Genomic DNA, 25,071 nt, shown 5'->3' with positions numbered 1-25,071 from the left:
TTATGTCATAAGATACCTCCGAAATTGTCAATATAGGAATAGACCTAATATAACCGACACATGATTGCTACTTTTAAGGTTATAACAAAATTTTCCTACAGTGAAAGGTATACATAAGAGTACGAATAAATTAGACTTCACTTAGTGATAAATATAAAAAAAGGAAGATATGGGGATATTGATAGCAATATATTATATCTATATATGTCCATTTCACTTGTAACTCTAATTCCTATAACTCACACTCCAACGAATCCTCCCGTCCTCACCACTGTTTCTAACAAAAAAGAGAACTTCATTAAAAATACATTTTTAATAAATTATTAATTACAATTAAAACAATAATAGTCTAATTCCAACACAAAAAAGGATCCTCCACGAAACAAGGTTGCATAAATTAACCCAACGTAGTGATGTTCTTTTTAATTTTTAATAATAAAAAACAGGGACCTCGCAACTAATTTACGTGTTCTTTAACCCCTTAAGCCGAAAGGACACAACACTTAAATCCACCACTTAACAAATAAATAAATTTTGTAAATAATGAGGTTTTTTGCCTGAAAACATTTTTGAAATTAAAACAGGAAAAAAAGTACTGCAACCCTTGAATGAAACAAGAAAAAAAATGTCCTTCGACCAAAGAAAATGAAAACAACGAAACGAGAAAAAAACAAACCTCATAAATTCCAGCAATGATAATTAGAATTAAAAACCACATGCCACGACGAAAGACAGCCTCGGGCATTCATAATAATAAGCCATTATGACGGGTTAATTCTGGCAAAATGGTCATTGTCGTCAACGATGTCCCTGGCTCTCTTTTTTTTCAAAATGCAACGAATCAGGAGGTAGGGGAAACATTAAAAAATAAAAACCTTTATTTCATCACTCAGGTAATAATGTTAATGGCTGAAAAAAATTGTGAGCCATAATTTCTTTGAAAAAAAGGCATACAAGAAACATGCAAAACAAAGGCTTAATTTTTTAGTCCTTTCGCTCATCTCGCCTACTGCTCAGCTAGTTGTAAACAAATAATCCTTGAAAAAATATGCAGTCTATTATTATTTTATTTTTTCCATCAAGTCATTCATTAATATTTTATGCGGAATGATTTGTGAGAAAAGGAAAGAAGGGTTTTTTTCGGAAAAGCCCAGATTGCCAGGTGACAATTTCATTTTTGTTTTTAATTAAGGACCAAATGATGTCGTTTTGCAGAAAACCATAATTACGAGACTTGTGCTATACAACAATTTCAGAGCACAATATTTTCTTTTTATAATCCAGAGCTCATTTGTTACAATTTTCCTTTTTATTTTTGGTTTTCGAACAAAAACAATTCGAAGAATAAGGATTTACATCATCGTGAAATATGCAAGGCAGACACAAAGTAGTGGGTGTGCACAGTGTTTTCGTGGAGGCTTGAAAAAAATAATTTAAAAAATCCAAGCCTCTTGTGTGGAGCCTTGAAAAAACAATAATTTAAAAACCCCCGCTTCTTGTGTGGAACCTTGAAAAAAAATGATTTAAAAAATCCACGCCTCTTGTGGGGAGCCTTGAAAAAATTAATTTAAAAAATCCACGCCTCTTGTGTGGAGCGTTGAAAAAAATTATTTAAAAAATTCACGCCTCTTGTGTGGAGCCTTGAAAAAAATTATTTAACAAAATCCACGCCTCTTGTGTGGAGCCTTAAAAAAAATTATTTAAAAAATCCAAGCCTTGAAAAAAATTATTTAAAAAATCCACGCCTCTTGTGTGGAGCCTTGAAAAAAATTATTTAAAAAATCCACGCCTCTTGTGTGGAGCCTTGAAAAAAATTATTTAAAAAAATCCACGCCTCTTGTGTGGAGCCTTGAAAAAAATATTTAAAAACTCCACGCCTCTTGTGTGGAGCCTTGAAAAAAAATTATTTAAAAAATCCACGCCTCTTATGTGGAGCCTTGAAACAAAATTATTAAAAAAAATCCACGCCTCTTATGTGGAGCGTTAAAAAAAAATATTTAAAAAATCCACGCCTCTTGTGTGGAGCCTTGAAAAAAATTATTTAAAAAATCCACGCCTCTTATGTGGAGCCTTGAAAAAAAATTATTTAAAAAATCCACGCCTCTTGTGTGTAACCTTGAAAAAAAAATTATTTAAAAACTCCACGCCTCTTGTGTGGAGCCTTGAAAAAAAATTATTTAAAAAAATCCTCTTCATGTGTGGAGCCTTGAAAAAAAAATTATTTAAAAAATCCACACCTCTTGTGTAGAGCCTTGAAAAAAAAAATATTTAAAAAATCCATGCTTCTTGTGTGGAGCCTTGAAAAAAAATTATGTAAAAAATCCACGCCTCTTGTGTGGAGCCTTGAAAAAAATTATTTAAAAAAATCCACGCCTCTTGTGTGGAGCCTTGAAAAAAAAATTATTTAAAAAATCCACGCCTCTTGTGTGGAGCCTTGAAAAAAAATAATTTAAAAAATCCACGCCTCTTGTGTGGAGCCTTGAAAAAAAAAATAATTTAAAAAATCCACGCCCCTTGTGTGGAGCCTTGAAAAAAATTATTTAAGAAATCCACGTCTCTTGTGTGGAGCCTTGAAAAAAAAAATTATTTAAAAAATCCACGCCTCATACAGACCTTGAAAAAAAAAATATTTAAAAAATCCACGCCTCATACAGACCTTGAAAAAAAAAAAATATTTAAAAAATCCACGCCTCTTGTGTGGAACTTTAAAAAAAAAATATTTAAAAAATCCATGTCTCTTGTGTGGAGACTTGAAAAATATTATTTAAAAAATCCACGCCTCTTGTGTGGAGCCGTGAAAAAAATTATTTAAAAACTCCACGCCTCTTGTGTGGAGCCTTGAAAAAATTATTTAAAAAATCCACGCCTCTTGTGGAGCCTTGAAAAAAAATTATTTAAAAAATCCACGCCTGTTGTGTGGAGCCTTGAAAAAAAAATATTTAAAAAATCCACGCCTCTTGTGTGGAGCCTTGAAAAAAAATATTTAAAAAATCACGCCTCTTGTGTGGAACCTTGAAAAAAAATATTTAAAAAATCCACGCCTCTTGTGTGGAGCCTTGAAAAAAAATATTTAAAAAATCCACGCCTCTTGTGTGCAGCCTTGAAACAAATTATTTAAAAAATCCACGCCTCTTAAGGGAAACAACTTATTTAAGGGAAACAACCCCCCCCCCCATTCTCGGGGTCAAAATTTTTTTGGGTTTAATTCGTGTAGATTAATTTAATTTAATCTACACTAATTCAAGAATGTCCCTACAAAATTTCAAGTGAAAATCTCAATAACTCTTGAAGATATAGCCGATTTATTGTGTTAGCATCAAGTGACGGCTAAAGGGCTTCTCAAAATTTAAACGCGTTTTTCCCTAAACGAATGGCGGGCACGATAACTCAAAAACTATTAACCCAATCGATTCCAAATTTTTACACGTTTCTCTGTGAGTGTATAGCTATCGTATGAACTAGGATAAAGCCAATCGGTGAAGATCTTCCTTATTTTTTAACTTGGTTTTTGGTCAAAAATCGGCGATTTTCCAAAAATATTTTTTCAAAGGTCCGCCATTTTGTTAATTTTAGAACGAGGTCAATAATCCTAGTTCATACGAGAGCCAGACATGTACTCTTTCTAACACCGTTGGAATTTTCGAATTCCGATGTTCCAGTGAGGAGTTATCATGCCCGCCATCAAAAATAAGGACTTTTCTTTAATTACAAAAAACAACAACAAGATAACAACAAACATTTTTTGTAAATTATTTTTCTTCCTTTTTAAATCTTCAAATATATATGTGCAAAGTTACAAACCTTAATAAGCATTGGTATTGATTTACCAGGCCATTGAAAATCTTGAAAAACTAAAATCGAGAATGGGAGGGGTTCCCTTAAAAAATCCACGGCTATGGGGAGCCTTGATAAAAAAATGATTGAAACAATCTACGCATATGAGGAGCCTTCAAAAGAATTATTTAAAAAAATCAACACCTTCTGTGAAACCTTGAAAAAAGTATTTAAAAAATCCACGCCTCTTGTGGAGCCATTAAAAAAATTATTTCTTGCAAAGTTTTCCAAAATCGTTTTTCGTATATCAAACCACGGTATTCAAATATTTCCCCTTCAATTCACATTCACATACATATTTTTTTGTTAAGAACTAACAAACTATTCATAAGATATTTCAAGATGTTTTCAGTATTCATCTCTTCTCTCTATTCCACGCTTCTTTCCCTTGTGACACACCACCAACACCCAATTCCATTAGGTGATAGAGTTCACACCACAAGTGTCACCAATGTAGAATAACTTCATAATAAGAACTGTAAGGCTTACTTATGAATTATAGGAAGCGGAAATATTTGTTTTGTGGCGGCTTTTCCGGGGCGAAATGCATTCATTGCTTATGCAAGTGAATTTTGTGAACTGAACTGGTGCAGGGAAGAAAAGGGAGAATCCTATGGAAATATTCCATGGTATGTTAGTTAGTGTAAGTAACTGGGAATTATGTAAAAAACACCAAGATGCTTATTTAAATGAAGATTTCCATGGTAAGTGTAAAGGCAAATGTAGTTTTAAGACATTCTTCAGCATTTCTTTCAGCAAAGTTAACGCACACAAAAAAACATAAGACCACGAACAGAATCAGAGTCAAGAATGCCTAGAAACCACCATGCTCGGATTATTGAAAAGATAACCTTTTTTGTGTGGCATTCGCCAAACTATAATTCAACTTGGTTGTCTTTTCTTACATTTTGTGAACGTATATAAGTGTGTGTGTGGTATGAATAAAAGTTTCTCCCTTTCTCACCCCCGCTTTTCTTTTGTATTAGTTGACATTTTTCTTTGTTTGTTAGCAACCTTTCTTTTATTTTCTTTGCCTTAGTTTACTAGCAGCACTTTTTTAAGGTGCTGAAAGATATGGAAAACAGCCGTTGAATTATTTGTAAGATGGTACTTTGCATTATTTAATTTCCATAATTGATTCTGCGGCACCAGTTTGTCATGGAAAAATAAGAGATGAAAGTCCTTCCACAGGAGAAACAATGAACAGACCCTGCCTGACATGCCACACCCCAGTGGCTAAGGTTATACGAATTAGAATTTTGTCTTTAGTTGTGGCTAAAGGAAAATGTAATCAAATGAAATTAAATTAGTGGGTTGTGGTTAGAACTTAGAGCGGTTTACATTTTTAATAAGGGGAAGAGAGAGTCCTTGGAGGAAATTCATAAGAAATTTTGTTAATTATAGGTAACAAATAAATTATAATTCCATAGAAGGACAATTCGTGAGTTTACGTGTGATGGCCTTCATTGGCGTATGATGAATACAGAACTCATACGTCACAAGGGATAATATTAATTTGTTGAAGTGTATCCAGAAGTTATGAATTCGTAGAAGGAGGATGGATACCTACATCTTTCTATATTTTCGAAGTCACGATTAACTTCGCAATATATAAAGTATTGCAATTAATCCGCGGTTGGGTGTGTTTTTGGTCCACAGCGACGTATGATGATTATATTGCTCATACATTACAAGGGATGAAAAGAATTTCTTGAAATATACACAGAAGTAATGAATACGTAGAAGGAGAATCTGCGCGTCTTTTAATCGCAATATATTCGTTTGAAAAAGAAATTCATTATTTTTCGGCACATGGCTGCACTGATAGATTTCTCGTACACTATCGATCAAACAATTTCAGATTTATGCTCGTGGGAACAGTGACATTTCGCAGTAAAAAAAAATATTTTTTTGTTTGTTTTTTGTTTGGTGCATTTAGTTGTGAGTTACAGGGTATTAAAAATGGAACTTAACAAAGAATAAATTCGTACATTTTACAGTTTTTCTTTGACAAAGGCAAAAATGAAGGTTCCGATACTGTGACAGCCAATTATGTGCAATTCTGGTTTCGCAGATTCCGTTCAGGATTTTTTGATGTTAAAGATGCACCTCGCACAGGTAGGCCGTTTGTCGAAAATGTCGATAAATTCGGAGAAATTATCGAAGTTGGCCGGCATGTTAGCAGTCGTAACATCGCCCAGAAGCTAAAAAACGACCATAACTGTTTGAAAACCATTTAAAAATGGATTTATTTTTCCCAACCTAATATTATATATAGGTCAACCAAGATAGCGCCCCATTTTTGGTATTTGCATATTCCCAGACGCATTTTTCAAGCGGAGTGCCTAATTTTATCCAACACAACAGGTGTCAGGGTATTATAGCTTTGTGTGGCCCCAATATTTTATATTGCCACGAAATATTGGTCCTTGAGCCAACCTTAGGTATTCCGATCGTCACATCTCGACTAGCTAAGTCGATCTAGACATCTTTCTCCGTCCGGTCGTCCAGCCGTCCGTCTGTTAGTATTAATATTACCCCACATGAAGTTTACATGAATTTTCGGTTATGGTAAAGGACGACGCCTATAATTTCGGTGATGTTGAGATGCAATGTTGCAATGAACCGACAACTATATTTTTGTCAGATTTTCTAGTCGCTCTAGAGGACATCATTATATGCGTAACGTCAATTTTTTACACGGTAATGGGGATCTGAACAAATACTTAGAACGTTTGTTTAGATGATGTTCGGTCAATATTCCGAGGGTCAATTTAAACCAAACCTAAAGTGACCAAATTTGTATTTTATGACGTTAATATTCACCTTGGAAAAACAGGATTTGGAAAACATTCCAGGGTTAGAAAGTGAAGCTGTTGACGATATGTTAATGATCCTCAGCGAAACTTGTAATTATGTAGTTTTTGTCTCAAAAACCTTCTGGAAAATAGGAATATATGCCCATGTGAAGTTTTGGTTCGATTTTAGATATTTGGAATACCAATTTAATTGTGAAGGGTTAAGTCCGAATTCAACTACATTTTCATTTATATCGTTCCACGTTTTGGTAAAGCTTAAAAAAACTAATTCATTGAAGGTTTTAATCGCATTTTTCTCCAACCAAGGCGACTATAATTTGGCATTTCGATTTTTCAGAGAATTAAATATGTCCTGGAAGTAAATTATTACACAATACGCATATAAAGGTATTTTCATGAACCTAGTCGTATTTACTCCTAAATTTATGTAATTTGGAACTTTGGCCTCTCAAAGGTAAAACCCCAATTTAACGCCTTTGGAAGTCCCAGCTTTATTTTCCAATGGAAGATGCTATAATTGAAAATTCAATGTTTCAGAATATAGCGCCACAAGTTTCGATGATGTTAGCAGGTGGTACTCACAACCGCTTCCGTCTCTCAAGGGTAAAAACGATTTTTTTTCAAAGCCTCAGCCGCATTTTCCATTGGAAGAAGCTATAATTTAAGATAACAGACTTTTAGAAGTTTTAAATAATTCGAAGACTTGACATAGCTCCATATAAAGCTCGATATACCTATGTTTGGCACTTCGAAGGTCCTCCTAGGTTATTCTCTGAGAATAAGAGAATAACAGTATTCCTGCAGACTTTTTAGGTATGTAGATGGTTCTTTACAATCGAAGGCGAGAATTCAGTATATGTTCATTAATCCTACACTTCATGGCAGAGGAATCGTCAGGGGTCAGGTTAACGATTTTTAATTGCTGAAATTTCACCTGGGATTTTAATGTGACATTTTGAAATATTTGTAAGTTTGATTTCTTACAGACAGTTTCCTATAAAAAACCATATAACTCCCACCACATTATACTTGCCAATCGAAGCCGAAAACAATTTTTTATCAAGATCTCTTAGTTGGAATACATCAATATGACCATTCTCTAGAGAGATAGCAATGGGGTATTCCATCAATGGACTAAAGTAGTCCCCGTCTATGGATAAATATGTTAAATAAGACCGCATCAGTCTTCTCAACCTAAATCGTATGCAGATTCCGCCCACTTTTGGTATTTTTAGAGTCCTACAAGTATTTTCCAACTGAAGAGACTAATTTTAGGATTCAACCTCAATCGTCTCTTAAGTGTATAAGGTTTTAACATTATTCAAAGTATGAAGGACCTACATCATAAGGACATTTTTACATTTTAAACTTGGAGTTTTAGAACTTGAAGTTTTAGAAATACTTTCATAAATATTTATAGACTTCAATAAAAAATATATACACAATTGTTTTTGTAAACCAGGAAAACAGACCCTCTTAAGCACGGCACTAACGTACCTTATTGACAGTCATCAACTATTGTGGCTTCGAATTTAAAGCAAATTGTGAAAAATTAAAAAAAAAATTGCATATTTTAGGTATACTTTTTATATTACATGTCTCTTATAAAGGAGGTCTTACTAAATATTGGCCAATTATTACTCTACTTTCTTTACGATATTTTCACATTATCTTATTTTTTCCACTTCTTCTTCTCCTTTCAGTCCCTCCCATGCTATTGATACCACATCAATTGGTTGGCGCTCCCGAAGGTTTCAATGTAACAATCGAATGCTTTACAGAAGCACATCCCACATCACTTAATTACTGGACAAGAGGTGAGGGACCAATTATCCATGATTCCACCAAATACAAGTGAGTATTGAGGGCATACCGAAAAAAAAACAAAATCCAAAAATAAAAATCAAGAAAAAATCAAAAATTCAGACCATTTCCGAAAATCTGTTATCTAAAATTACTCTCACATAAATATTTTCTTTTATAGGGTTGAATCTAGCATAGGAGTGCCTACATATAAGACCCACATGAAACTAACCATACTCAATGTGAGCAGTGGTGATGATGGCATTTACAAATGTGTGGCAAAAAATCCACGCGGTGAAACAGATGGCATCATAAGATTATATGGTAAGTACCCTTGGCCAATATGCCAAGTGAATGAACAAGCAAACCACACCAAGCAGAAAGACAGACAGACATTCAATCATTTAGTCAGTCAGCCAAGCAACAACAATGTCAATTGAATTGCATTATTGGGGGAAAGGGTTTGTTTCTTCTTTTGTATGTCGAACTAGTCAGGCGTGTTTGGAGTTTTCCCCTTCAATTGCTTTCCATTCATATATTTGTTGCCATGACTGCTTGCATCTGTCATTCTGCTCATCTTCCTCCTCTTCTCCTTCATCGTTTTTCTCATAGATATTATACAATTTATATTAAGTTATTATTGAATGGCTTAATAACAAATGAAAAAATGAACAGATATAAAATACAAGAGACTATAAATATCATTATATTTTGCCACAACCACGAAATTACAAAATCATTTACTGTATATAATTGTGCACGGTGAGAAAAAAAATGGAATTTAAAATCTACAACGAGCGAAAATGTTGTTTATATCCTCCTCCACGTCATGGGCATGAGGTGGACACTTAAAATACCTATACCCTTATATGCAAATATACCCTTATAACAAATTTTGTGAATTGGTATTTTATTCTCTAGACTCCGAAGTACCTAATTGTAGACACATGGCTTGTAAGTTAACGTTAAGGCCTTCAGCATAACTAAATTCTTTGGGGATCCTTATGTGGGGTCTAAAAACATTTTCTGCGAAAACCACTTCGGATGGAAAATGCGCCTATGACCTTTTTAATGGCATATTAAAATGTGCACCTTTAAAAATCGAAAGCGCTGGGAAAATTAAACTAGCACTTTTAAAAGTAAGCTGGGACCTCCAAATGGCGTCTACATCATAACATGGTTTTATATTGGAAATTTCCTGCAATTTTTACCTAGATGAAATTAGTCAGGACTCTAATATCAAAACTTAGAACCATTATGGGATTTTTATAAAGAGATCGTTTATCATTTTAATACCGATATTCCTGACAGCACTGGGAAAATAAAGTTACGATCTTTAGACTATCAAAAATAGGCTGTGGTCATTATGTAGAGTCTCTGTCAAAACATAGCCCTATATTGAAAATTCTCTGCAATGAGTTTTACCTACGAAAAACCTGGAATCACGAATTAAAGCCTCCTAGAGTTAAAACGTAAGTCTATGACCATTGACATAGGACCATAAAACCTCAACTTGGTCTAGACCCTTATATTAATTATATTTCAAGAGGTCTTTTATCCACTAAGTCCAGAAATCTTTAATGAAAGCAATAGCACCTAATTACCAAAAATAGGTTCAGGCCTTTATATAGGGTCTCTGTCAAAACATGGCTCAATTATGAAAATTTCCTGCAAGAACACGAAAAATGCCAAATTACAGCCACTTCGGAGAAGAACATAGGCCTACCAAAATACTTAGTGGATAAATATATATTTCTGCCAAGATTTTTTTCGTCCTCCAAGAATCCGCAATTCCAAATTACAGCTCTTTCTGTAAAAAATGCGGGTGAATCTTTTAGAATATCGTAACAGGATGGTACCGTTTGATGAATATTTGGAGATTATACAAATGAGTTGAGAAATTTGCTATACCGTCCAACATATGGTGGAGAATATAAAAATATCGTTGGACCTCATTGATCTCTTATACGCAGAAAACTACATTGCTTTTAATATAGAAAAGATCTCATTCGGTTCCATAGACGGCCTCATTATTTTTTTTTGTCCAAAGAAGGGATCTAGCATAACTTCAATGGTTTGTATCCACAGTAGAATTGCTATATAGTTCTCCAAATGGGGTGGGTGTAAAACATATATCATTGGACCTCATAGCTCCTAATAATAATCTATACCCAGACGAGCTTTTTATTCTTAAATACCAAAAAAACCTTAATGTTCCTCAAGGTCCTCAAGGAATCTTAGGAAAACCTCAATGATATTCTATCTATAGAAGTCCTAATTGTTCTTGTATCTACAGAAGACCTCATTGGACTCCTCCACAAAAAAACCACATTGGTCTCCCAAGAAATTCCATTGGTCTCCCAATGGAATTTCTTCTTAGTCTTCCTTAATAGATTTCTTCTCAGCGTACAAGTGTAGGTCTCACTGGTATTATGTGCATAGGAGATTCCATTGGGTTCTATCCAGAAGAACCTCATTGGTCTTCTATATATACAAGTCCTTATTGTTCTTGTATCTAAAGAAGACCTCATTGGTCTTTTAGCAATGGAATATCTTCATAGCAGGGATGCAAAAGTTGGTACAATTGTACTAATTTTAGCACTATTTGGAAGTCAAAAATACAATAGCACCCCAATGACATATTTAGCACTATTTCTAAATTGTATCAAATTATTCTCACTTAAAACTATTATAAGTGCTTAAACATACAATATTAAATAAATCGCCATCCCCCGCTGTCGTTATGAATGGAAGAATTCTCCATAGTTTAAGCGTAGTGTTTTATGCCGCTTCCAAATTCAGTATTCCCGATCAGATTGATAAATTCAGTAAAAATATTAATTATTATTTCTGTAACAGTTCTATGATGGAGATGATTTTTCAATGTTTTAGAAATAATTCGGTACAGATATTCATGTTGTTTTTAAATACTCAACAACTCGATGGCTTTCACGTCAAGAAGTTGAAACAATTTTGGCGCAGTGGGAATCACTTCATTATTGTTTTACACTCAATGATTTCGAAGCTGATTTCCAAAAGCTAAGGCTCAATTCTATTATTTCAGAATTTTCAAACCCTTTTTATACCCTCCACCAGGGTGCTGAAATTTTGCATAGGTTTGTCTTTTGTCTGCAGGCAGGTCAAGTTCGAAGATGGGATATATTGGTCCACGTTTAGGCATAGCACCCATATAACGGTACTCCCCAATTATCGGTATTTTGGGGTTCTTGAGCGCGTTTTTCATCCGAATTCGCTGAAATTTGATACATTGGGTTCTTATTGGGTACTTAATGTTTCCACAAAAAATTATAAACATAGGTCCACTTTTTCTGGTAGCCCTTATATAACGGTACCTCCTAATTTTCAGTATTTTGAGGGTTTTGATCGTATTTTTCCACCGAATTGGCTGTAATTTAGTATTTTGAGCTCTTAATAGGTACCAAATCTCTCCACCAAAAATTTTGAATAAAGTTTCATTACTTTGGATAGCCCCCATATAAGGGTACCCTCTATTTTCAGTATTTTGGGGTTCATGAGAGCGTCTTTCTGCCGGATGCGTTGCAATTTGTTATTTTGTAGTCGTTTATGGTAACAAATCTCCCCACCAAAAATTATTAATATTCGCCCCCTTTTTGGGGTAGTCCCCATATAATCCCCTTTTTATACCCTTCACCATAATATAGAGCGTATATTAATTTTGTCATTCCGTTTGTAACTCATCGTAATATTCCTTTGCGACCCTAAAAAGTATATATATTCTTGATTAGGTCTGTCCGTCTGTTGTAATCACGTTATCTTCTGAAGGAATTGAGATAGGGTGCTGAAATATTATTTTGTTATATATTAAAATAGTTTTTTAATTTGTTCCGTGTTTTGGGTTTGGTTCTAAGACTGTTGCAATCATTTCCCCTGCGGAGGATATCGAGATAAAAAACTAGAACGTAAGGTTCGATAATGAACCATAACCCGCTTTTAGGCCTAGTCCCTCTGTGGGAGGTACCAGATGGAGTGGACTGATATTCCCCATCTTCGAACTTGCACTAAGTTTGGAAGAAATAATAAGAAATAACGCTTTTTCACTTGTTACTGTTACTTTTGTTCTTACAATATGTACAAAAATTATTATTATAATTAATATCAAATTAAAAATGCATTCAAAAACGACAATTTATGCACTTGTTGGTCAAAGCTGAAGTCAAAAATGAACTAAACATTTGTTTCCTTATATATCACACATTTTTACATTATATTAAAATATAATTAAAACCAACGAAAGGAACAGACTACATGCTTCGACTGCTTCAAATCTTATCTAGACAAAGAATGTGTTAAAGTCGTGTTACATAAGATACATAAGAATATTTTGCAAAAATGTTAACTTAATTGATCACTATATTTCGATCTAAAACCGAATAAAAACAATGTTTATATATAAGACGTGTAAGTCTTATCTATTTGTATATAAAAATGAATTCTTTATGTATGCTTTTATTTATTGTTAATAACAATAAACATTTTATTAAAAAATATATAGAAAGTACAATCGGACTGAAAAAAGTACACTTTTTATTGAAAGCCAGTACAATTTGAATAATTTCATTTCGCATCCCTGCTTCATAGTACTACTTAATTCAACCTTTCATGGTCTTCTGTCTTCTCAGTGTACCAATCATTGCATTTTTTCCTTCTCCCAGTTTTATTGTGCATTTTCACAGATTTCGCTTATACTTTTTTTGGCTGTTGCTGCTGCTGCTCATTTTTAAAGCAAATTCAAAAGAATAAAAGCGGGGATATATATATTGAAAATAACCATAAAATTGTAAATGTGATATAAATGTGGCTGTGTGTTGTATGGATATACATGTGCAACGAAATGTGTGTACGTGTGCATGGGTATTGCAACGAACGACAACCGGAGCCAGCAGTCGGATATCTGTGTTGGCACAAAAATGACGTTAAACAGCAATGAGCAATAAAACTTTGTTGTACATTCAATACAAAACTTTAGCGGTGAGCAGTAGCAACAACAAGAACAACAACCGAACATAACACAAAAAAGAAAACATGCAAAAACTTTCGAAAGGAAAGTCATTCTCGACGACAACAACAGCAGCAACTTCAATCTATAAAACCACTGAAAAGCTTTAAGGCAAACCAGAAATCAGCCGACAGATAGTTGGGAGTAGCAAAAGCATACACACTCACTCGCACACTCACATGCAAACATGTAAATGTTTGGTCGGTATTGTGAATACCATTGAAATTGGTAGACAGAAGCAGACCGGCAAACAGCCATAGATAAAATGCCAGTCAGTTATGACGTGGCAAAGGCAGCCAGGCAAATTGTTTAAAATGTGTACAATACAAGTGGTATTTTGGGGGAAATCAAAGAGAGACACAATGGGAATTTAAATGGGAATTGACCTCCATAGAGAATATTGTTGGACCGTATATATATTCAGTTTATAGGAAACTTCCATAATCATCTGTCGATCGGTCTTCAATATATAGGAGGTCTATTAGGTATTCAATTCATAGGATTAAGGACCCATTAATAGTCAACTTATAAAAGACATCCTAGGACATTCAGCTTATATAAACATCCTTGATTTTTTGTTAGCAGACTTCCTTATGTACGATACCACTAATTTTTTATACATGAATTTTAATGCATAAACTTTTAAATACATAATCGATAGGTAGCCTATAACATATATTCTTGGTCTTATATCTTTGACCTCCTGCATTTATAGAAGACATCCTTGGCCCCTTTGACTGTAACATTGAGTTCTCAATCTTCTTCATATGTCCATGGTATTCTATCTATCAACGACCTTAGAATCTACGTTTATTGAAGTCCTCCTAGATCTTTGGTCTATTGAAAATGCCATCGGTCTTCAGTCTATAAGAGGTCTTATTTTTCTTCAATCTGTAGAAGGTCCATCGGTCTATTTTATATAAGAGGTATTATTGCTCTTCAATCTGTCGGATGCGTACTCGGTCCTCTATAAACGATTTATAGAAGACTTACTCCCATTTTGTCTACTCCTTAATAAATTGGAGGCCTCCTTGATCTTCCATATATAGAGGACTTCCTTGATCAAAAACAAAATAACTTCCTCAATATTCTGTATAAAGAAGATCCCATTTCTCTCCTGTCCCTAGAATAATATTTTGGACTTCTGTATTCCTGGTATTTTATATACAGAAAGTCTCCTTCATCGTTTGCCTTTAACAAAACCTCTACGGAGTCTATGATACCGCTTCTATAGCCTTGGGCATACAAAAATGTCTAGGTATTCTGTATAAAGAAGATCGCCTTTCTCTTTTGTCTCTAGAAAAACCCTTTCGTCTTCTATATTCCGAATGTCTTCCCTGGTTTTTATATTCAGAAAGTCACCTTGATCTTATGCCTTTAAAAAACCTCCTCTCCGGAGTCTTTCTTCTCAGAAAACCTCGTTAGTAATTTGTCAACAGATAGCTACCTTGGTCTTCTGGCTATAGGAATCATCCAGACATTCTACAGAAAATATCCTTGGGTCTATGTGTATTGAAGACCTCTGGGTTATTATATATGACCTTCTGTCTAAAGAGGACATCCATAGTCTTCAACCTACATAAAATTGTATTGGTCTTCTATCTTAAAAGTAAAGTAAAGTAAAAACGAAGACCCCGTTGGTAATATACATACAGTACCCTTGGTCGTCTACCTATAGAAATTCACCTGATTTTTCTACAGAAAATGTTCTTGGATATTTTGTCTGCTTTTCCGTCAATAGAGAACATCTTCTGTCTCTAGAAGACCTCCTTTGTATTTTGTCAACAGAAAGTCGTCTTGGTATTCTTCATACTGTAATTCTACTGAAAAAACCGGAGTTTTTTTTTTTTTGTCTACAGATAGCTACCTTGGTCTTCTGCCTATAGGAATCATCCTGATTTTCAGCAAAATATATCCTTGGATCTATGTGAATAGAAGTCCTTCTGAATTAATGTATGGCCTTCCGTGTATAGAGGACATCCATTGTCTTCTACATATTACAAACTCTCTTGGTTTTCTATCTTAAGAATACCACTTTGGTCTTTGGTAAACTGAAAGTCTGCCTGCCCTTCTGCCTTTAGAAACCTCTATGGTCTCCTGTCTCCAAAAGCCACCGTTGGCAATTTGTCTACAGACGGCCTCCTTGGTCTTCTGGCGATAGAAATCCTCCTGATTTTCTACAGAAAACTTCCTTGGTTATTTTGCTTGGTCTTCCACCAATAGAGGACATCTATAGGCTTCTGCCTATATTAAACTCATTTTGTTTTCGGTATACATAAAGTCTCCTGGATCTTCTGCGTTTATTAAACCTCCCTAGTCTTCTGCCTTTAAAATACCTCTTTTGAATTTTGTCTACATAAAGCCTTCTAAAAGAAAGTCTTCTAGAAGAACGCCTACAAGAAGACCTGCAGCTCTTCTAAACCAAGACCTCCAGCTCTTCTAGAAGAAGACCTCCAGCTCTTCTATAAGAAGACCTCCAGCGCTTCTATAAGAAGAACTCCAGCTCTTCTATAAGAAGACCTCCAGCTCTTTTAAAAGAAGTGATCCAGCTCTTCTATAAGAAGATCTCTACCATAAAAAGACCTCCAAGTTATATGTAAATAGAAGACCATTTTGGTTCCGTCTATATAAGTATTCCACCTAAAACAATACCTCTTTGATAGTTGGTCCACAGAAAGTCCCATCGGTATTGTAGAATGAATCCCTAGTCTTATGTCCAAAGAAGCTATCTATGGATTTTGTCTATAGACGAGAGAAAACCAAGGAATTCTGTTTATAGAATACCTCCTTGACATTCTGAATAAACTTCGTTTCTGTTCCTTGTAAGCCTCCTCCTCCTCCTCCTCCTTCCACAATTTCCCAAAATGTCTTCCACTGTTTTCACGGTGACGTATGCATTTTTTGTGTTATATTGTTTGCCACCAACCAGCTTTATATGTATGTGTATGAAAGTTTGAGTGTCTGTGTGCGTACCTCCGTGAACGCAAACACCCAAAAATATTTCCACATGTTGGTCGCGTTTTGTGGATTTTAATGAAATTCATGAAATTGTTGTCATAAATAATTAAATTGAGCAGTTGCATACAAACGGGCATAGTCATACAGCATACGGCGCACATACACACATAGATTTACAGACAAGTACACCGACACACACACAAACAACCACAATTATTCTCATCTTTATAGGGAAAAACATCCCGTAGAGTTGGAGGCTTGAAAAAAAATCCAGTTTTCAACATTTGAAACATGCCTGCCACACTCAAAAGCATCTGAGTTAAATTAAAGAATATTCAGAAAACACACACACAAGTACGCACATACAATAGCAGTCATATATACCCAACCACACACACACGATTGCCTTAATACTATTAACTGCTATTCTTAGTATGCACAACCATGCAACAGTGTAAAGGCAGTAATAACAAACACTAACACAATAACAGAAAATTACTCGCTACAACAACACAATCACTGATGCTGTACCACTCCGAGTACAACTACATGTGTGTGTGTGAGTATGGGAATATGACTACTTTAGTTTATTGTTCGGTGCTCTGTTGTTATTTGTTGCGTTTCCTAAGCCTGGATATAACCACAAGGGCCGACGGGGGTATACCATAACAGGCTATGGTGGTATTAAGACTTTTCGAAATCACCAAAATTGGATTTTCTACTCATATTTGTCTACCTCGATTCGAATGCCTTGCATTCGTTTCTTCTCCCATTGTGTAGAGTTAAGAGTCTAACCATCAAAATTTCATTGTGGTAATGGTGGGTGGGTTTGATGTTTATCCTGCATATTCACATTCGTCCCTGACATTCAAAATTTACATTCATTTGCCTTTTTCGGGGGGTATTAGATGAATTTGTGGGTCTGCATGCCTGTGCATGGCATGTGGGTGTTTTGTAACACAAAGCGTATTATCGCATTTCATAATAGCTGTTTTCAAGTTGCTTCCTTGTTTTGGTTTTAGTTTTCTTCTTTTTTTGCATTCGCCGATTATTTCCAAATGCAATTTACTAAATCTGCTAACTGATTTGCCAGAATGAGTTGTACGGTATGGTTATGACTACAGAGCCGTAAGAGATGTGTTGCAGATAAACTTCCAAATTGATTTTCATTTGAATCTTCGTTTTGTTTTTTTCTTTCGTTTTTTTCCTATTGTTGTAATTGGTCCATTAAAGTTACATTGCCGATATTACAGTGTTTTGTAGGAATAGTAAATGAAACAGGGTATGTGATTAGAGGCAGAGAGAGAACTAAATCATAAATAACTTTTGTAATCAATTATGTAAATGGGAAATGCCGCTATAAATTGAAATTATTGGAATATTTTTATATGTAGACGGCTGAATTTTTTATCGGAATATACCGGCAATAAATTCAAATTAAAGTAGAAATTAAAAAAAAAGGGATTTAAAAAAATCGGTGATGTATGGTTATAGCGAACTAGTAGGGACCAAATAAATTAGTTCCATTTTATAAGAAGTTTGTAATATCCAACGTAAGGCAAAATCTAGATTTCACAGAATTAGTAGATTTTTGTTCTTTTTGCCAATATTTAAATTAATTCACTTTTTCTTTGATGAATCCGACATTACAACTGACATTTTTAGCCAAGGAAAAATTAACCTTGACACCGTTATGTTTTATGTATTTTTGTAGCAAGTTGGCTATAGTGAAACTAAAATAAATGAATAAATAGTTCATTATAAAAAATTTTGCTATAAGAGAAAAAATGTCTTCAAACTTCTGGACCAGGAAATGTATTCGCTATAAAAAGAAGTTCATTATAACCGGTGTCCGTTTTAAACGTACTCGACTAAATAATAATAATAATAAATATTGACTCAAATTTATGCATATGAAGCTTTGTCAAAATATTTATTTTCGAGTGGTGTTTTAACTCTTGAAAATAGAAAATACCTAAGTATAGCTAAGCAGGTTTGAAAATAGGTGCATAAAAATATTTAAAATAGGCGGAGACTTTAATTGGCGACCATTTTAAAACATTGACCTATATTTTATAACATTTTCCGCATGATTGTGATATACAGTAGACCACGGATATAAGAACATCTTATATAAGAAAAACACGGATATAAGAAAATGTTTTACCCATAAATGAAAACAGTTTCTTATATAAAATACATTCATATAAGAAAAACCCGCTTATGATAACAAATTTCTCGATTTTTTGGATGTTCTTATATCCGTGGTCTACTGTATACACTAAATACTCGGATTACAGCTACTTCGGTTGAAAAATGTAGCTAAACTCTTTAATACCTTTGGGCGCCATAAAAACTTGGATCGATGTATCACATTTTATATGTCCATCATCCCAGCAGCAATATATTAGGTTGGGGAAAACGAAATCCATTATTTTTCGTCGAAAACGTCTATAAATCGGAGACATGATGGAAGTTGACCGGCATGTTAGCAGTCGTAACATCGCCCAGGATCTAAAAATCGACCATAAAACAGTTTAAACCATTTACACAAAGCTGGATTCAAAAAGAAAGCTCGATGTTTGGGTGCAACTTCAATTAACGGAAAAAACGGGATGGATCGAATTTTCATCTGCGAAGCCTTGGCCAAATGGAATGAAATAGACCCATTTTAAACGGATAGTGACTGGGGATGAGAAATGGATCACATGCGAAAAGTCAATTTCCCTTTATGATAAAGACAGTTTTTGGGGATCATAAATTATTTCTGGGGACAACATATTTTCATTTGGGGATTTGAGTTAGAAAAAAACCGGCAACGCAAAAAATTGAATAATATAAATATTGGCATCCGTGGAACAAATTTAGGCTAATAAATAGAACGGTGAGAACAACTAGGATTGTTCTCACCATGGAGGCCTCTGGGTCTTCAGTCTATAGCCAATACCACGTCAGCAGAAGAACCCTTGGGTCTTCAATGTATATAAAGCCTTTTAGGTCTCATCGATCTTCCGTCTATAAAATACCTCCTAGTTTTTTTTTTCAATTTATGAATTTTTAAGAATACTCTTACACCTATGCATGATGCCTATATAGTTGATCTTTATTGAAGACAAATTTGTTATTCCTTCATAGATTCCTTATTGCTCTTCTAACTGTATGATATATTGCTATAAAATACCTCTTTGGCCGACCCCTAGAATTATAGAAGACATTATTGGCTTTTGACTATCAATCGCAAATCTCTTTTAGATCCTCCTAATGAAATCCTCCTAGATATTTTGTCCATTGAAGGTCCCATCGGTATTCGAACTACAGGAGGTCTCGTTATCTATGTATGACGTCTATGATTTATAGAAACCCCACTTCTCATTGGTCTAATGTCTATGGAAGTCCTCCTTGTTATTTTATCTTCGAAAGACCTGTTTGATGTTCTAGATATTATTAAATAAAACAAGGTCCGAACTTGTAATTCGTTCCACAATAAGGATGCTGCCACTTCTTTACATAGAAGTTAAAAAGATTAAAAAAATGACAAATGTCCCAAAATAACGAAACTGGTCAATATTATTATAGAGTTGATTGGACTCCTGCGCATGTAAAACCTCTATGGTCTTAGTCCAACAGGATATATTTATGGTATTCCGTTTATAGAAGTATTCTACTTAGAAAATAACTCGTTGAACTTTTGTCTAAAGAAAACCCCATTGGTCTTCTAGAATGAATCCCTAGTCTCATGTCCAATCTGTCCATTATAATTTGCATAGACCACAGTAATGGACAAATCATCACGAAATTGCATGTAGTCCAGAATGAAGACCCCCATTATTTTTGATTATAATCGTTTAATGTTAAGGGGATCAAATGGATCAAAAACGTTGTTTTTGTCTTTTTTTCTGGTCGCTCCAGAAACCCTCATCACAAAATGTTACACAGAAAAGGGGATCTGACCATGGAATAAGTGTGACCCTTTTTATGATAACCGGCAATATTTATCGGGTCAAATGTACCCAGATTTTTATGTGCAAATAGAAAAAATGTTGATATACATATATATTTTCTTCTTAAGGACATAGGCACTGTTTGTGGATGAAAATGCCACAGTTTGTTTAAAAAATGCTAGAAAGTGGTAAAAAAAAGCGTCTAATAAAAGTGCTAAAAATTTCATATAAAGAAATTTGTTTATTCCTAATAATTAGACCACATTTATTCCTAATCCGTATGAAATTATATGATCTTAATAAACTCAAAAATCATCAGAAAATGGATTCCAATTCATTTCTAGAAACTTTGACTGCAAGTCTTTTTTCTACAGGCTGTGACAGAGTTTTTTTAATACAAACCAAAAATCCATCACACAAACTAACCTTAAAACCCAATTTATTTCAATTACGTTGACTTTTCTCTACCAAAAAAAACCCGCAAACAAAAATTCCGTCAAATAAATAACTACACAATTTCACAATTGCCAACTAGCAGCAGGCAGTCAGGTTTCATCCGACAGCTGTTTAATGTCTGGTTAATTGTTTGATGAAGTGGGGAAGCACCACTGAGGGAGACAGCTCATTATTGTTGGTGTTACACTTTTAGAGGTTAAATGCGACTGGTCGGTCTAGTCTAGTCAGGTGATTTACAAGCACTTTCCACACAACAGCAACGACCGCATGCACGCACACAGACACAACTCACACACACACACACTACACTCACACTCAGGAAAAGTTAGTTTGCAACCAGATAATGACAACCACATAACCGCTGAGCTTGGCTAGCTAACAACCACAGTTAGTAGTCAGTAGTAGTTTGACTCAAATAGACAAAGGATCTCATGGCTACACATAGATATTCACACACAAACAACTAAACACAAATACGGTGCTTAGTGAATTATCTAAGTGTTGTTGTTGTTGATGATGTTTAAAGCCAAAGCCAGTAAGAGATGCCTATGTGATTATGTGTGTATGTGTTTGGTAGGTTATTTGTTGCACAGAGCCAGCCTGTGTAGTAGCCAACATCAACAAAAACTCTGGTAAACTGCAGTAATGCTATTTATTCTCTCATCACCCTAAGGCAAAAAGGCAACAACAACAAATTTATTAAAGTACTTTATGGTTATTGCTTTTTTGCAGTTACTCTTGCTGCTGTCGTTGTTTAGTATCCTTTAATAGGAATACATAGTCAAAACTATTTTCCCCATTGTGTGCTGTTCAATGGCATAGCTCTTCAGCTGCAGCTCCAACACGGCCTTTGGTTTTGGTTATTGTTGCTCTTGTTGACGCCTGAAGCAATTTTTTAATGGCTAAAAGAGTTTTCACTTCCATTCTAGACTGGCATTCATACCACACACAACTAGCTAACCATAGTCAGATGGTAAAAGGATACATTTAATACGATTGTCGAGCTAAGTCTATATCAGGCAGGATAGGTCTGGTCACTTGGCCATGCTAAGCACCCTCATTTTCAGCCATGATATAAGCAAAACAATTTATATGCCACCTTTAACTTCATCGTCAGCATCATTCCGACAGAGAAAGGAGCATGCTAGCCATAGGAAAAATGTTGCAATTGTTAGGAAGGACCTTAAGAGTAATCCTTTGAAATTAAGACAAATAAATTATTATTTTTGAAATTAATCAAAAAGAGGAAATAAAAGGAAACTGAAACTCGACCTTCTTGAGGGCAATTTTTTCTCCCTGTAGAACTAAGAAAACTAGGAAAGCACATTACAATGCCGGTAGTTGGTTAATTTGTAAAGTTTAAGTTAAGAAAGAAAATTACTGGAGCACATTTTTAAAAAAAACTTTCTTAATGGCTAATTAGACAAGGAGTGGGTGCGAAATAAGTTTCAAGTCTGAGTTTAATGGCTACAGGTGGTTTTAGGTTTAAATTTAAAGGATTGATTTTTACCAGAGAAAAAATCTTTGAGGCATATTTTTCCATAGAAAAAAAAAATTCATCAGGAACCTGAGCCATATTTTTCTATAGAAACAAATCGTCAGGACCCTGAGGATGATTTTTTCTATAGAAAAAAATTCGTCAGGACCCCGAGGATGATTTTTTCTATAGAAAAAAAAATCGTCAGGACCCTGAGGATGATTTTTTTCTATAGAAAAAAATTCGTCAGGACCCTGAGGATGATTTTTTCTATAGAAAAAAATTCGTCAGGACCCTGAGGTCAGGACCCTGAGGATGATTTTTTCTATAGAAAAAAATTCGTCAGGACCCTGAGGATGATTTTTTCTATAGAAAAAAATTCGTCAGGACCCTGAGGATGATTTTTTCTATAGAAAAAAATTCGTCAGGACCCTGAGGCATCTTTTTTCTATAGAAAAAAATTCGTCAGGACCCTGAGGATAATTTTTTTCTATAGAAAAAAATTCGTCAGGACCCTGAGGATAATTTTTTTCTATAGAAAAAAATTCGTCAGGACCCTGAGGATAATTTTTTTCTATAGAAAAAAATTCGTCAGGACCCTGAGGATAATTTTTTTTCTATAGAAAAAAATTCGTCAGGACCCTGAGGATAATTTTTTTCTATAGAAAAAAATTCTTCAGGACCCTGAGGATAATTTTTTTTTTCTATAGGAAAAAATTCGTCAGGACCCTGAGGATGATTTTTTTCTATAGAAAAAAATTCGTCAGGACCCTGAGGATGATTTTTTTCTACAGGAAAAAATTCGTCAGGACCCTGAGGTATGTTTTTTCTATAGAAAAAAATTCGTCAGGACCCTGAGGTATGTTTTTTCTATAGAAAAAAATTCGTCAGGACCCTGAGGTATGTTTTTTCTATAGAAAAAAATTCGTCAGGACCCTGAGGTATGTTTTTTCTATAGAAAAAAAAATCGTCAGGACCCTGAGGTATGTTTTTTCTATAGAAAAAAATCGTCAGGACCCTGGGGCATCTTTTTCTATGGAAAAAATCGTCAGGACCCTAACTATAGTTTTTCTATAGAAAAAATTCCGTCAGGACCCTGAGGCATTTGTTCAAATACATTTTCCTTGTGCCAATTTTATGCTCTTTATATAAAAACAATAGATCATGATTACGCCAGTATAATTTAGTATAATTAACAAAAATCCAAACAAACAAGTGAAAAGAAAATCTTTGCCATAATTCATAACTCAATCAGGCAAATAAAAGACAAATTATGAAATTCCCGAAAAAAAAGAAAGATACAAGATAAGTTTTGATAATCATTGTTATTATGTGATTTATCCTTTTTAGTTAAGCCATGTCCTTCAGCCAGCCAATTAAGCATCAATTCACAACCATTTCCAGCATTGACTTGGCAAAGTTGTGTCCTACTATTTAAACTGCGTTCTCAATTGACTCGAGAATACAAACACCAATAATAAAAAAATGACAAAAAGGAAGTTCCTCCAACAACAACAAAAAACGAAAACAAACCTAACCAAAGAAAAAACTTTGGTAATTTTTTGTTTGTTTTAGAAATTCTTTTTCTTCCTAGTTTTTTCTCCATTCCAAAGGGAAGCGAAGTTTGTTCTGATTGCCTGAAAACATAAAGTTTTTTCGGTACTTTTTTCCCGGCCATCTCCAAATGTTTTGCCTTGCAGCCAAAAGCCAATCGATAATGTCTTAATTGGACACCTTTAGACGACGCATTGGATGGGGCTATGGTCATGGACTAAACTTCGAATGGCTGTAGTTCTAGTCAGGACTTTAGATTATAGCATAAAATTCATAGCTAAGTCACGTGCTTCTTGGCAAAAAAAAAAAAAAACTGAACGAAGCGATACGTATGGTGGCGAGCCAAAGACACAATGAACGCTGCTGGCTGTCATTCGTGCCAAAATTAAGCCAAACTAGTTATCCACACACATACACAGGCATACACACTCATTTAACGTGGGAAAAATCCATGTCCTGTGAATCCAAAAAAAAACGAAGGCTTGAAAAAGAAATCTGCTGCACAAAATTTTAATTTGGAACTCTTGAAATGCTACTAAATCAAAATCCAAAACCAAGCTGCCTTAAATTCTTCCCAAAAAAGGGAACGTAGAAAAAATCTCTCTTTTTCAAAAAATGTGAAGTCTGGTACTTCTCTCTTTTGTAGTTAATATCACGTAACATTATGTAATTACGTGATCTTTCTTTTAGTTTAAAATACAAGAAAAAAACCTACAACAGCAAACCCTCTGACTAGTCGTAAGCCACATTTACAAATGCAACTAAAGTTTGAAACCGGTAGCAGCATTGCATTGTGTCCTTGTGTGTAACTGTCCTTGTCGAATCGCCGTAGAAAACAACGACAACGAACTGCAGTGCCTTACAATGCGTTGTGCATTCCAAACAAGCATTTCATTCATTCTAAGCTGTTTTGCTGAGTTATACCAACTTTGATTTGTTTGCGTAGGGCAATAAGGTTTAACTTGTTGGTTTACAAGCACAAAACGTGCACTACCAGCAATTGGACTTATTGAGAGATGATGTTTACGGTGAACAGTGATTTCCTAAGATATATTATATATTTAAAAAAATATATCAAGAATGAGAATGTTTTTTTTTCTATAGAAAAAAATTCGTCAGGACACTGAGGATGATTTTTTCTATAGAAAAAAAACATTCTCATTCTTGATATATTTTTTTTATATATAATAT

General features: G+C 34.5%; 1 protein-coding gene across 1 annotated transcript in view; it reads left to right on the top strand.

The window, feature by feature from the left end:
• Window positions 1-25,071, top strand: part of LOC133329604 (lachesin-like) — a gene marked incomplete at its 5' end in the record, with an annotated part of 72,630 nt that overhangs the window by 37,391 nt on the left and 10,168 nt on the right. Inside the window, 2 exons of the mRNA XM_061538077.1 lie at window positions 8,357-8,507; window positions 8,638-8,780. Of these exons, the coding sequence (XP_061394061.1) occupies window positions 8,357-8,507; window positions 8,638-8,780 (294 nt within the window). The remainder of the gene's footprint in view (window positions 1-8,356; window positions 8,508-8,637; window positions 8,781-25,071) is intronic.

This window comes from Musca vetustissima, unplaced genomic scaffold, assembly GCF_032173495.1.
Source record: "Musca vetustissima isolate MV318-11 ecotype Yass unplaced genomic scaffold, APGP_CSIRO_Mvet_v1 utg8193, whole genome shotgun sequence".
In the NCBI taxonomy this organism is placed as follows: Eukaryota; Metazoa; Arthropoda; class Insecta; order Diptera; family Muscidae; genus Musca; species Musca vetustissima.
Note: the sequence above shows the minus strand (reverse complement) of the source record. Positions and strands in the feature narration are given on the sequence as shown.